Here is a 14,602-nt window from a genome sequence, read left to right as displayed (position 1 = left end):
ATTCTCAGTCTGCAGCACCAAGTCTTTATTTCTAAAAGCAAATGCTTTGTGGAAGGCTCAAATTAATAAAATGTCATTGGGACTGAGGAGCAGCCGCCGCTAATGTGGTTGGCAACTGGAGCGCAGACATGAGGCCCAGCTGGTGTCTGAAGCTTTGAGGAACGCCAACATCATACAGAAAGGCAAACCCAGAGGCAAACATTATGTTATTTGCTCCCCCACCGTGTAGTGAGTGAGTTTCATCCCATCTCCATCTGTGATGTCTCACTCCAGCCCTCCCAAGTCCTCACCAAGGTCCTCCAGAAAAAAACTCCAGGATCATACTTTCTGGGGTAAAATGCAACACAGGCAGAAAAATCACTGGCAACGTAACGGTTAGATCCCCCACCTTCCTCTTTTATTGGCTGTTTTACTTTTCAAGCAGACTGTTGTGGTCCCAAGTGGTTGCATGCCACCCAGCTGTCTCACTCCTCGGGCGGGCCGGTACCTGCCTTTTCCCACAGTCTATGGCAGGGGCGAACGGGGGACCCAGCGCGTGTTGCTGAGGCAGAGAAGGGCTGTCGGGAGCGGCTGTTCCGAGTGCAGCGGACACCGAACGACCGGGAGGTAACGAGGAGCCGCCCCCGACGGCAGCTCCGCTCCCGGCCGCTTCCCCGCACGTGCCCGGGCCGTTCCGCAGCGCCCCCCTCCCGCGAGAGCCGGGCCGGTTCCGGGGCCGCTCCGGCCCGTCCTGTCGCAGCGCCGTCCGTTGCCCCGGCAACCCACCGGCCTCCCCGCTTCCCGCCGCCGTCCCACAATGCTTTGCGTTCCGGCCGCGCTGGAGCTCCCTGATTGGAGGGGCGGAGGGGGCGGGGCTCGTCCCTCAGGCGGCCGGCGCTGAGAGGAGCTCGCTGGGCTGCGTCCCCGCTCCGGAGGCGCCGCCGGGAGGCCTCGTCCCTCCCCGCCGCTCCTTCCCGGGGGAGCCGGTTCTACCGTCACTCCCCTCCCCGAGCGGGCGGTACCGGCTCTGGGCACTCCCGGCTCGCAGCGACTGACTCCCCGCTCCGCTCCCGCCGGACACGCCTCCCGCCGCAGCGCGCCGCCGTCCCCTCGCCTCTCAACCAAGCCTGCTCACCCGCTCCCGCCGCCCATTGGCCCGGCACCTTATGAATATGCAGATAAAGACCTGCGACGGTCTAATGGCAGGCGGGCAGGGAATTAATATTCGCGTTGCGGCTCGCGGATTGGCCGGCGTCCGCTCCACCCCGGCAGCGGGGTAGGCTGCCCCCTGGCGGCGGCAGGAAGGGGCGGGCGCGGCGCCGGGAGCCCGAGATGGTGGGCGCCGGAGCGCGCGGGGCGCCGCTGCTGCCGCCCTTGCTGCTGCTGCTGCTGCCGCCGCTGCTGCTGCGGGGCGCGGCGGGCGGCCTCGCCGACAGCGTCGTCTGGGCCGTTAACGCGGGCGGCGATGCCCATGTGGACGTGAACGGCATCCACTTCCGCAAGGACCCGCTCGAGGGCCGCGTGGGCCGAGGTGAGGGCGGGGGGACGCCGGTGCGGCGCGGGCGGCCCACCGGGGGTGTGAGGGGGGGAGGCGGTGAGGCTGCCCCCAGGGTCCCCGCAGGTCCGCTCCGCCCGGGGCGGCGAGGCCCGCCTCTGTCGGCGGGTGTCCGGGACTCGCGTCGCCCCGGCGCCGTCCCGCTTCCCCCGGCCCCGCCGTGGAGGGTCGGTGGGTCTCCCCGCAGGGCTGCGGTGGCCTGGGCAGGCCCGCGGGCCGGGGCTCCTCTTCGTCAGCCGCCCGGGCCCGGCGGTGCGGAGGGGGCGGCCGGCGGCCGGCGAGGGCCCGCGGGGAGCGCCGGCCCAGCCCCCGCACGGCACTTGTCACCCGTCGGGACCGCGGCCACCCCCGTCCCACCGCCGGGCCCGGCTGGGGGCTGCACACACCACCATCACCCCCCTCCCCCCATGTCCCCGCGGCGGAGCGGACCCTGGGCCCCGGTGGCGGCGGGATGAGCCCTGCGGGCTTCGGACTGGTTTTCCCGGCCTCGGGCTGCGGGGTTGTGTAATGCCGGAGGGGAGGTCGCTCCTCGCGGGCTGGAGTGCAATTTCGGCTGGAAAGGCGACGGGAGCGGTCAGGCTGCCAAACCGGCCGCATGCAGCCGCCTGGCTCCTTTTTTTCCATTTTCCACTGAAAGACCCCAGTTTCCACAGCACGATCTGCCAGTTTGAAGCCCAGCCTGCAGCGCTCTCTGCAAAGTGAGAACATGCTTTGCCTGCTCTGCGCAGCTGAATCGGTGGCGGTGCGGGGTGATGCCTCCACCAGCAGCCTGGTCCCGGTAGGGAGGAGAGTGCAGGCTGCTCGCTGGGGCCGGGCAGGAGGAAGGTGCAGCTGGCTGCTGTGCTCCACTGCTTCAGTCCTGGCAGGGTGTTCAAGAGCAGGGCAGGGTCAGAAGCAGAAGTAGAGGCAGATGGGATATGAGCAGCTGCTCTAGCTACTGAACCTGTAAAAGCTTCTATCTACCACTAAGGATAGGATGGAGAACTAATATTGCGCGTGGGTTACCTTTTCCTGCTTCCCCTGAAACCACTTGGATTGTGTGACTTCTGTGTGTTTCTGATAACTGGTGCACCAAAACTTAGTTGATTCACAAATTTATTGAAAAGTGAACTGTGCTGAGCTGCTCCTGCTGTCGGTTACAGGTGAGTGGTGGAGTGCAGAGAAGATGAGCTATTGGTTGACTTTTAAGTCTAACCTTCCCTGTTTCCATGTAGAATGGTGAGGATTATCCTGTGTTATACAGCTAGGCCTGCAATTGCTTACCCTGTGTGAGTGCCATCCCAAATGGAGAGCTGTTTGTGCACAATGGGTACAGGGGAGGTCACATTTAAATGTTAATAGGGTTTGTTAGGAGTTTTTCACCCCTGTGGAAGCTGGTACCCCAGTCACACAAAGTGCTCTGATTGCTGTAGGTCAGCTTCCCTTCACAGACCTCTCACATGTGACTTGAAGGAGAATGTCCTTGTGGACTTGAACAATTTATTTTTGAGTTCAAGAGAAAAAAGGGTCTTTTTCAAGCACACTATGGCATATTCTTCCTTTGGGGAAAGCCTGTGGTGTCTCCTCTGAACAGCAGGCAGTTCCAGTAATCCTGCTTCAGCCAGCGGTGCCAGGCACAGCAGAGGAGACTTTGAGCTTTCAGCTGCTTTTCCCTCAATGGCTTTTTATTGCACCATTGTTCGGTTTACTCTGGACTCCTCTCTGTGTTGATAGGCCTGTAATGGCTACAGCAGAAGTATGTGGCTGACTGGGAGGAAACAACCTAGGGATAGCGTTTCTGGGCTGTACTACCTCTGGGCAAATTAAAACCTTTTTTTTTTTTTTTTTTTTCCAAGCCTCAGTTCGGATTCTGTGCCCTAAGGGACAAAATGTGCTGATGGCAATTACAGAATAGCCAGGTGCCAAGCATAGTTGAGTCGCAGCTTAATGCCTACTGCTCATAGCTGAGCTACCTCTCAGCACACCCAGCGGGCTGTCAAATCAAGCTCGCTTCCACAGCTGTGTCAACAGACCTCTGATATGCAGGTGACAGGTCTTCCTCTCCAGTTACCTTCTTGGATATTAAAGGACTTTCTTCCTATGGAGGCTTTCCTCTAATAGGAGCTGATTTCTATGGAGTCCTTGGTTTGATATCACTGTAACCTGTAGCTGGCCAGAAATCTCTGTGTAGGAGGACAGGTTAAACTTTTCACCCTCTGTATTTCTGGTGATTAGAGCCTTCAGCCTTTGCGCTCAGGTTTGAGTGGTAAAGAGAAGCACAAGATTGCCTGAGCATAGCTCTGTGTGAAACGGGAGACTAAGAACTGGCATTAATTTCCTCTCGCTCGTTTGCATTGGCTCCATCTTTGGCAACGTGTGCAGGGTTAGTAGTTCTTGCTTTGTCTTGGCCAATGCAGTGTCTGTTCCCATGGAAATGGGGGTGGAAATGGCAAGTGTCAGCAGAGAACTTTGTCTGGATCAACTTCTGCCTGAAATGCCAGTGGGCAGGTGGTGTCCACAGTCTTCCCTCCTGCCCCCGCTTCACTGGGGGGTTGCTTGATGCTGAACTCTCAAGACACGCATCAGTTTGCATTTGTACAGTAACCCTGACACAATAAAATGCAAGTTGGGTTAAGGTCTTTTGAGGGCTGCTCTAGAGGCGGTGAAATAATGACTGAGAAGAGGCAAATTTTATGATTTCTGTTATTTTTCTCAGTTACTGTCCCATTTGGGAATGTTGTTTGGGCCCTTCTCAGGGGACTGTTGGGATGCCTGCAGACAGTGCCCAGTTCAGCTGGGTGGCTGTGAGAACAGCAGCTGATGGAGCTGCTGGTGCTCTTGAAACCCTTCTATTATCTTTCTTGCTTTCTTCCTGTCTTCAAGCTGGCAGGTATTGTGTGGCTGTGGTGAGAAGAAGGGTTTTTCTAAGATGTCTGATGCTTTTTACCCTTCTGCCATTCCCCAGATTTTCACCTGAGGAGTGATAGTGTCTCAAACCTGATGCCATCGACTGCTAACTTCAAATCTGTTGAATGAATGAGTTGAGTCAGTCCTACGCTGTTTTGTTTTTGTCCTCAGAGTTTGTAATTTGAAAGTGTTGTAAAAATGTTCTAGGTGTTTTTCCTCTTTGAAGCAGGAGTCAATGGCCAAGTTCTTTGGCCCTGTGCCCTGTTTGTGAAACAGACTCTTCTTTCTGAAATGGTGTGAGTGAGTTTACTGTGTCTTAGACTGCAGCAGGTCCAGACCTGTTTTTCTACAAAACCTGGGTTCTAGGGCTTTGGCTGCCTCTGCTTCTGCTCCAGTAGTGCCGCCTCCTGGTCAGAGCAAGGAGGAGGGACAGGTCTGACAAGTGCTAACCCCACTTAGGGGGGTAAGCACTTCAAGAGTATATAAAGTGTCTCTTCCACGTGCCTCAGAAACTAACCCTTCCTCTCACTGTTTTGGGCTTGAAACCCAGCTTCTGACTACGGTATGAAGCTGCCCATCTTGCGGTCCAATGCGGAAGATCAGATTCTGTACCAGACTGAGCGTTACAATGAGGAAACCTTTGGCTATGAAGTTCCCATCAAAGAGGAGGGTGACTACGTGCTGGTGTTGAAGTTTGCAGAGGTCTATTTTGCCCAGTCTCAACAGAAGGTAAGCAACAGCTCCTTGCATGTCATTTTGATTTGAGTTCCTGGCTAAGACTGTGCATGTCCAAGTTGCTTCTGCTGCTTTGCATGATGGAGAAAGGAGTAAAATAAGGCACTAATGGTTAATTTAGTTCCTAGAGCTCTCATGGGCTCTGAAACTTTGAGCTCTCATCCACATTTCAGATACACAGTTGGCCTGGAAAACTGCATTACAGAGTATTCAAACAAACGCGCGACTAAACATAACTAGCACTGGAGTTTTATGATCTGTTTAGGCTGTTCTGACTTTGAGAAGAAGTGTTTTTGCCAATTTTCCCTGAAGACTTGTTCCTGACCTGACATCATGCTTGTGCTGGAGGAAGTATTGCACAGATTGAATCAGGGAAGTGATCTGGGTTAAATAACCTACTTAAAACAATTTTTACAAATGAATAAGACTTGATACTGGTTCAAACTGATCCCAAAAGCACAGTGTTAAATTCAACCCTCTTTATTGCTCTTTAGAGAAGAACAGTCCTTGTCCACTTTTGAAATTCCTTATGTACAGACATGGAAGCAGAAGCACAAAGAACTCAAAGCCCTGTGATAAATTGGGAGAGAAGTGGTGTGTGTTTTAGTCTGGCTTTCCCCTGACTCCATCAGCTTCTTTAGAGCCCTGCTCCTTAAGCACTGTGCTGCCTTCCTGCCAGAGAAGTATTTCAGGGAACAGAACTGGTGGGGCTGGCTTACAGAATGGATGCAAAAAGCAGCCTCAGATTAAACTGAAGGACTGAGGCATCTTTGGTTCCTCTTCCTTCATGTGGTGCTGCTGGGATTCCCCAGATGCTGAGTGAAGTTTGAGTCATTACAGCCCCGAGGAGGACTTTCACTTTGAATTCACAGATGTGGTTAGCAGTTTAACATTTTATCTTCTTCAAACCCTGTATCCTTCACCAGCTTGGTTCCTCTTTGCTCTGCTGCAGGCTGTTAGTTAGAAATGGTTTAACTCCCTAGGGTGTGGTGTGTCGCAGCCACCCTGGGGTGCTGAGAGCAGGTCCTCAGCCAGTAGGTGGAAGGAAGGTTGTGAAAGAAAAGTATGAATAAACCAAAATAAAATTGTGCTGTCCTCAGTTCTGAACAGCAAATGCAGGGGTTATTTTAAAAGAAGGCGGCAGATTTCAGGGTATTTGAAAGCAATGTTAATGCTTCAGTGTCTTTACCTGGCTGCTTTTGGGCTCTGAATCCTTCCCAAGGGAGTGGAGCATGCGTGGTGGGACAGTGCATGCTGCAGTGCTTTCTGGTCCTGGGTGCGTAACGAGCAGAGACCTTTCCCGTTCTGTTCACCCTTCAACCATCACATGCCTGAATTTGTTCTGACACTCTGTCATCTCTTCCACTCTGAAGGTATTTGATGTTCGCTTGAATGGCCACGTGGTGGTGAAGGACTTGGACATTTTTGACAGAGTGGGACACAGCACAGCTCACGATGAGATCATTCCCATGAGTATCAAAAAGGGGAAACTGAGTGTCCAGGGAGAGGTTTCCACGTTCACAGGGAAGCTCCACATTGAGTTTGTAAAGGTAATAAGCTTTTCTGGGCAGAGCCCTGATCTTCCTTTTCCCCTTCTTCCCCAGCCATGTGGTGCAGCTGTGTGCTGGAAGAGGAGAGGTGGTGGTAGGTGGGGAGAGTATTTCTTGCCTCAAAGCTGCAGCACTGACTTTTTTCTTTTCTTTCTGTAGGGCTACTATGACAATCCAAAAATCTGTGCCCTATACATCCTGCAAGGAACAGTGGAAGGTAAGCACAGTTGTTGAGCCAGAAGGCTCTTCCTGCTTGGACAGCAGCCTGTTGCTTCTCAGACCATGAGATCATAGCTCTTGCTGACCCGCCTCTGGCAAAGCTGTTTCTCTCTCAGCAAGTTCCCACAGAGTGCAGTTGCAGGGTGAAATAGGTGTGTAGTGTCCTCCTGCTCCTCCAAGTGCACAAAGCTGTGTCATTTTTGGAATAAGAAAAATCTGTTTGATTTGGGACTTCCTGCATATGGGGTAGAGGAGAAGGGAACATGTCTGGTCAGTCTTAGCTTATAGCTGCAGATAAATTCCCTCTGGCCTTGGACGTTAGCAGCAGCCCTGCAGACAAGGAGTTTACAGAGATCTTTTAGCTAGTAGTTAAGTGTTTCTTACCTGGAGCTTAGTTTTGCCTTCTCATCTTGAGGACAAGGCAGTGTTTTTTCCCAGATATCAGTTCCTGTGGATAGCAGTGGGCAGTACTAGTCAAGTCCTTGCTCTTTCATCACTCTCTTTGTAAGTCTGTGCTGCAGTTGGAGCCCCTCTCGCTCCTGAACAGGGGAGGTTTAGGACCCCTCTCTGACCAAAGCATCAATTTGCTTTACTATTGATCAGGGATTGCCAAGTGCTGCTGAAGACTTGGTGCGTAACCTTGTGGCCAGGTGGCACCTTGCTGTGTGGGGGACAGTTCAGGCTCCAGGCTCAGAGGATTGGATCTGAGTGGGGTTGGGCCACGCTGCTCTGATAGGTCTGGGGTTGGGGGGTGCAGTGATTTGAGGTAAGACCATTTGTGGAAAGGGTTGTTCCTGTGTGCACCTCTTATCTGCTGGTCCCACAGGCAGCAGGTGCTTGTTCTTGACTAGATCTCACTGAGCAGCTGTGGTATCTGACTGTGTATGCTGTAAGTGTGCTTTTGTGCTGTAACTTCTCCTGTGTGACACGTAGATGGGGTAGGTGTTGGGGTTTTTTTTGTAGACTGGGTCTTTAGATGCTCTTGCATCACAGAGAAAAGAATAGTGGTGTAAGCCTCTCTGAGGGAGGATGCTCCTATTTCGTGGGGTGCTCTGGCTGTTGTGTTGGTGTGGTGTCAGGTGTCCTGTTGCCCGTGTTCATGCTGGATCGGGGAGAGGGGAAGGGAGTGATTCAGGTGATTTCCCAGGTTACATCCTGCCTCCTTGCATCCTTTTGTCTTGTCCAACAGATGTTCCAAAGCTGCAGCCGCACCCAGGTCTGGAGAAAAAAGAGGAAGATGATGATGAAGATGAATATGATGATGGCTCCAGTGTTAAAAAGCAGGCAAATAAGAACCGGGTTCAGTCAGGCCCACGCACACCAAACCCCTATGCCTCGGACAACAGCAGCCTCATGTTTCCTATATTGGTGGCCTTTGGTGTCTTCATTCCTACCCTCTTCTGCCTCTGCCGATTGTGAGAGCAAGCCCCACAGAGCATCAGCCAAGGGGCTGGGAGGGAAGGAGTTGGACCAAACACGGTTGCTTTCAATTTCTCCATATTGTTCATAATTTAAGGGAAAAAAAAAAAAAAAAGATTCATTTGGAATGAATAGCAGGTCCAGGTAAGAGGGAGCTTACCTTCCCCCTGCCAGCAAGCAGCGAGGCCCTCGCCTTCCCCTTCGCACCATGTGCAGCCTCTGATCCTCCCTGGGGCATCCAAGAGTAAACTGAGTCCTGGCTGTTGAAAGCTGATGCTACCAAGTTCTGGGCCACGTCCCACAGTGAGAGAAAGCCATGTGCTGCAAGATCTCTGCCTTTGCTGGGTGGAGTATGGTTCCTTAGCAGGGAAGCAGCTCTTAAAACCAGGCCTGGGTACATGTTTTGTCCGGGAGCGTGGAAGTGTTGTGGTGCCATTGGGTGAGTAACAACTGTGGAGGATGGAGCCTGGCTCAGCATCTCCCCGAATGTGTGCAACACGATGTATGGTACTCACCTGCACAAAGATACCGAGACTCCAGCTAGCCGCTCAGCCTCTGTGGAGACATTCCCCTCCTAAGACTGCAAGCTGCGCCAGGAGCAGAGGGATTTATCTGGCCTGATTTGCTGCACCAGTTGGGAGAGACTTTCCTAGTTTGGCAATTGTAACGTTAGATCCGTCGCAGAGGGATTCTGCTGTAGCCTGCAAGAGGCTGACGTTAGCGTCTGATCAGATGCACTAGTTTTCTGTATTGATTATGGCTTTTGTTTCCTTTAATATCCTTTTCTTTTCAAAGGTTTCATTTTAAGCCCAGTTCCTTGTTTTGCCCTTTCTAGCAAGTGACCTCTCCTTTGGAAGAAGCTGAGAATCAGGTGACCTAGAGAGGAGGTTCTGGACTTGTTCTTTGACCTTCCTAACGGTTAGCTCTCTGCCCGGTGACTGTGAACAGGCTGTGCTGTAGGACAGAGCAGAGCAACCTTGCGGGTGCTCCCTGTGGGGTCTCGTTCCCTTTTGCAGGGACCAGGCCTGCCTGCAGCGGTGGGAAGTGCAGTGCAGCTGGTCGGCGGCTTCGCTTAGCTCGGCCTTTTGCATATCAGGGCACTGTAGTGAAGGGGCAGGTGTCCAGCATTTCAGTACTGTAGAGCAAGGTGGCTTGTTGCCCTCCAGAGATCTGGAAGTGAGCAGAACACTGGAGACAAGGTCACCCGCTTCCCCCAGGGATATTTCTGCAAGAGGCTTCTGTTTCCACATACAGAGCCTGTGCCTGCCTGACAGAAGCTGAGCAGAGCAAAAGCCCTCGCTGTGCCTGCTGATCCAGAGCTGCAGGCTCCAGGGAGCTGCCTTCCCGTGGTCTTGGCCACTGACATGTTGAGCACTTCTGGCTAGTGGGAGATGTTCTGTGTGCTGGAGCAGGATCTGTCCCAGGCAGAGTTGAGTCCTTGCGGGTCAGCTTCAATGCTGGTGAGCTCTGGGCTCACAGACACTTTACCTCATGCTATTTTTGTTCTCAGAAGTGCACTCTCTTTACCCGGAGCAGTGGCACTGAGTGGTATCCTCCCTTGCTGCTGCTCCTCCTGGGCCTGAGTTTTCCTAGTGGTTGTTCTTGAGTTTGATCCCCTGCAGTGGCTCAGCCTTTCTTTGAGCTGAGGAGGGTCAGCAGAATTCCCTAGTTTCCAGAAAGGAAACTGGAGGAGCAGCCTTTCTGGTCTGCTGGGCCCAAGCAGCTGAATCCTTTGCTTCCTTCTAATCCTCAAGCTGTGATGTGAGCTGCCAGCTTGCTAGCTCCAGAACTGGAGCTGGGGGAGGTGTCAAAGCTCTGCTCTCTGCAGCAGTGGCACTGAACCTTGCCTTTCTGATCGCATACATCGCTGCTACAGGCCTGACCCTAGCTCTCTGTCTGTGAGCTAGAAAGCAAGTAGTAGGACCTTAATTACCTTCTCTCCAGTTGCACAAGTGGTAACAGCCAGTTTGGGAGAAGCAAGAGGGTCCCTGCCACATTGAAGAAGACAGGATTTAGAGAGAGCAGAGCTTAAGAACAAACGTTAGGATGAGAAGGAGGTAAGCTTGAAGTTGTCTGCTTCGTCTTCTAGCTGCTGTTAAAATCCTAGTACTTATAAAACTCTTATAAAATATGAGCTCTGTTTTGTTTGGTGACAGTGCCTGCAGAGATTCTCCAGTGTTTTGGGGATTGCTGTAACTGGAGCAAAGAGACATTTAGATCTTAATCAGTTTTGAGAAGCATGAACTGCGCTGATTTGTTAAGCAAAGAACCTGGGCTTGAAAGTAGCAAGCTTCTCTGTAAGGAGCTGTTCTCCTCCAGGCCTTTTAGGTTGCATTTTATTTGAGCATCCTTGAAGCAAGGAGTCGCTCGGCTTCTTGTGGCTCACCCAGTAATCTCTGCACCTTGCCTAGCATGAGAAAAGGGGCGTGCATTTAGGTGGGCAAAAGTCAGACACAAGTCTTCTAGGATAGTTTATCCCTGCCTCTCCTGGCAGCCAGGGCACCCATCTGGTGCCATCGGCTGCCCTAAAGCAAAGCTGTGCAGAGGGTGATCTGTTGTGTTCCAGTTGCTCAGTTCAAATTAATTTTTCTTACTTGAATAATAGTTCATCCTTCATGGCTTAGATTTAGTTGTTTTGGCTCTGGTTTTATGCATCTTTGTGACTACAAAGCTGGCATCTGGGTGGTTGGGGTGTTCCTGACCCTGTTATGGTGCTATGAGCGGTTTTCCTTGTTTGTCGGTCCATCCCCTCCTGACAGGTTTGCCTTGGAAGGAGCCTTCAAACAAAGCATGTGGGAACATGGGAGGATGGTGGGGGATAACCAGTCAGCACCTCACTGGGAATGGCATACTCAGGCTGGCTCCCCTTGCTAGCATCTGCAAGCCAGCCAGATGGGTGTAATGAGGTACCTCGTCCTGACCAGGGAAGGAAAAAGTTTGGGTTGGCTGTAGCTTTCCAGCACGGGTGTTTGAGGGAATATATAAGATGTTGTTTAACTGGACCAGTTAGAGGCAGGCCTGTTTGTGCTTTGTTGCCTCCCGCCAGCAGCAGGCAGATGAAGCACGGTCCCTGTGCAGCAGTGTGGCGAGCTGGGTCAGAACAGACCCTGGCTTGATTCGTGGAGCAGTTGTGTAGACGGAGGCAGATAAGGCAATTTTAATAAAGCTTTCACTTAATAAGGGGAAGATGACACCTTCAGTCATATTTTGGGCCTGGATCCAGCCTCGGGTAGTGGTTCCAAAGCCTATTTTAATTACACCCTCATCAGCCCCTCTCGTACCTTTAAGCCAGGACATTTTCCCCTTCTGTGTGTGTGACTAAAACAACAGCTCTGACCCTTTTGAGTATCCCAGGTGGCAGTAAGCAGAAAGCCAAATTAATTCCCTTCTCTTTTTGGTGCCTTTGTCTCGGACTTTGAATAAAAGTCTATTTGAAGAAGCTTCTTTTTTTTTTAAGGAGCTTCTGAGTTGTTTTTTCTTTTTCTCCAAGGGACAGGCATTCCCTGCCCTCGCGATCAGCTGGGGACTGTCTCACTGTCCCTGGATGCCAGCTCCAGAGGTCGCAGCTGAAGCAGAGAACTGTGAGCAAGTATCTTTGGCTCCAGCCCTTGAGGTCAATGAAAAAAAAAGCCTAGTATGGGATAGAAGAACTGGAAGAGCTCCTTCAGGTCTGGTCTTCCCCCCCAGAAATCTCCTGAAGGCAGGATGGAGAACTTCCAGACAGTCTGGTGCCTGCGTGTCTGTGCAGTTCGGAGCTGAGTGAGTCACGGCTGGGTCCTGGTAGTCATATGGTGCTCACAGCTTCTGGGTGCAGAGTGTGGCTTGGGGGGTCCTGCCCCCCAAACTCACTTGCTGAAAGCTTGCCCTGCACCATTTGGGTCTGAACAGGGAGCAGAGACCTGTGCTTTATCCCTTGGCCTTCCTTTAAGTTGAAATGGGATTGCAACAGCCAGGGAAATGTCTTGATATGGGAAGTCTGGTATGAACAGGCCTGTCTTTGATAGAAAACAGCAGGAGGAGGGAGAGGACCAGCAGAGCAGCTTCAGCCCTTGATGTGAGACAGGTTCCGAGCAGCTGCGAAGTACCAAGTGTTTCAGGCTCTGTTTGGTGCTCGAACGTGGGAGAGATCCGTCTGCTTCTTGCACTTATGTGGTGGGGAGGGAAATATCCTTGCTGAGAATCCAAGGGAAATGGGAGCTGGGCCAGCACTGAGCTAATTTACCTACTGACGCTTCTGCATCTCCACAACAAATGCCAAAGTCTAATACAATTCAAGGATGCTTTTTTTAACGTCAGCCTGGTTCCACCAGTCTGTCTTCACTGGCTAGTCCCAAATAGGCTCCGACAAGTATTCTCAACGGCACAAATACACCACCAGGCTGGAGCTGTGAAGGCTCAGAAACATGATTACACGAATAGGCCTCCTGTGCTGCACCCCTGCTTCATGCACTACCCAGCGGGGCTGGGGCACGTGCGTTTCACCTTGGATCCGAACGGATTTGTCCCAGGAGTATAGTAGCAACCGCATTGAAATGGTGCTGGGCTGGACGGGAGAGGTGAAGGCAGGTCCATGTCTTCCGGGACTCTGGCTTGCTCAGAGTTTATTGCTGTATATTAAATACTATTTTTGGAGATTGGGGGGAAGATGTGGGAGGGGGAGGGATGCGGTGGCACTGTCCCCAGTCTGATCAGTGGGATGCTACTGCAGGTTATTGATAGGTTTTGATTTTTTTTTTCCCAAAAAGTGCTTTATTTAAAAAAAAAAAAAAAAGAAAAAATAATCAACAAAACAGAAGTGCTTTCCTCCCTCCTAGAAACAGTGCTGGCTGATTAGAAAATGTGAATAATCTTTTGCAAACACCAAAAGTCTCTGCTAAAGAGTTTGTGTGATGGCATTTTCAAGGCAAGGGGTGAAGTACAGCTTGAACCAGTTTAACTGGGGAGAGTGTGAATGGAGGAAATGCAGGGTCTCTGCCCTGGGGTTGTTCCCAGTCACACTTAGTGGGGATGTGCTTGCCTGGGCTACCACGGCTGTTCTGTTACACTACAGCAGTTCCTCAGCTAGGGCGCTGGAGTGGAGCAGCATCTGGAAACTTGCTGACAAGTGGTGGCTTGAATTTCTTGTGGTTTCTATGAGGGCTTTGTGTATTTGGGGCTTTCCCACTCAAGAAGCAGCCAGGTTGGTAAAGCAGCCCTGGAGACTGAGAGCAGAGGCAGGATTTGTGCTCTGTGCCAGGAGGCAGTAGCCAGGCCTGCGAGATGCTGGGCAGGTGGCGGTGATGGCTGGTCCCGTTGTCGTAGCAGGTTTTAGCGCTGGCAGGTCATCCCACTGCTCCATAGTGCCCGGCTGCGTAGGCTGGGACGTGTGGAAGTGACCCGTGCCCTTGGCATTAAGGACGCGTCACAAACTGCTTGAAGCTGCAGGTCTAGGTTGTCTGTAAAGGCTAAAGCAGTGTGGGGAGAGATCTCCATCTGTACTTGTCACCAGTACAACGGGCTTTTAAGGAGGATTTTTTTATTTTACTGTCCATTGCTTTGTGTTATAACAACTTGCAGTGACATTTTTTTTTTTAGTTTATTTTGCAGCAAGCTTGAGCCCTGGGTGAAAAGCACAGATGTCTATTTCTGATTGCATTGGCTTTGCAGGGACTAGTTTGGGGGAAAAGATGGGTGTGGGGGTGGGTTATTTTATTTTTGGTACATGGTAGCGGTTTTATTTTTTAATTTCCCCATGATGTTTGGTTGAGGGAATGTTCTGAAATCTACTGTCTGGCAGTTTTAACCAGCAGTGTGTTAAAGGAAAATAAACAAAATTATATTGTCACTTGGATGAGGTGGTCCCTCTTTTCTAGTGGTGGGGGCAGAGGAGCCCCCTCCGCTTTAAGGCTCGCAGTGCGGGAGGCCAAGACTGCACTGCGGAGGGGACTGCAGGCTGCCGCCGAGATGCAGTTTAACATCCCACCACTGCTGCAGCCCAGAGCCTCCCCCTGCCGCTGCCTGCCTCGGGTATAGCTCCAGTATTCTCTTGCCAGTTGTTCTAGGTGATTAAGTGCAAGTTGAACCGTACAACATCCTCTTAAAAGTGCTGATGTGGACCTTGTTGCTTCCTGCTCAGATCAGGAACACCAGAGATGTAATCTACCTTTGGGGTTTTACAGGCTGCCCCAATTTCAGCTTGAAACTGCGTCAGAGGTGGTCAGAAGGGGCTGCAGCTGGAGCAGAGAGAAAGCGATACCTTCCTTCTCTGTGTGCCTGCTCT

The 14,602-nt window shown here is 51.9% G+C and overlaps 1 protein-coding gene across 1 annotated transcript; it reads left to right on the top strand.

Annotated features, from left to right (window-relative positions):
• Window positions 1-1,204: 1,204 nt before the first annotated feature.
• MLEC (malectin) lies at window positions 1,205-14,167 on the top strand. The gene is made up of 5 exons (XM_074844629.1): window positions 1,205-1,510; window positions 4,971-5,149; window positions 6,529-6,705; window positions 6,865-6,922; window positions 8,114-14,167. Exons 1-5 carry the CDS (start codon window positions 1,312-1,314, stop codon window positions 8,341-8,343), a joined length of 843 nt encoding a protein of 280 aa, XP_074700730.1. The 5' UTR covers window positions 1,205-1,311; the 3' UTR covers window positions 8,344-14,167.
• Window positions 14,168-14,602: the final 435 nt, after the last annotated feature.

The sequence above is a fragment of the Strix aluco genome, chromosome 18 (genome assembly GCF_031877795.1).
Source record: "Strix aluco isolate bStrAlu1 chromosome 18, bStrAlu1.hap1, whole genome shotgun sequence".
In the NCBI taxonomy this organism is placed as follows: domain Eukaryota; kingdom Metazoa; phylum Chordata; class Aves; order Strigiformes; family Strigidae; genus Strix; species Strix aluco.
The sequence above is the reverse complement of the archived record's forward strand: the minus strand, read 5'-3'. Positions and strand labels throughout refer to the sequence as shown.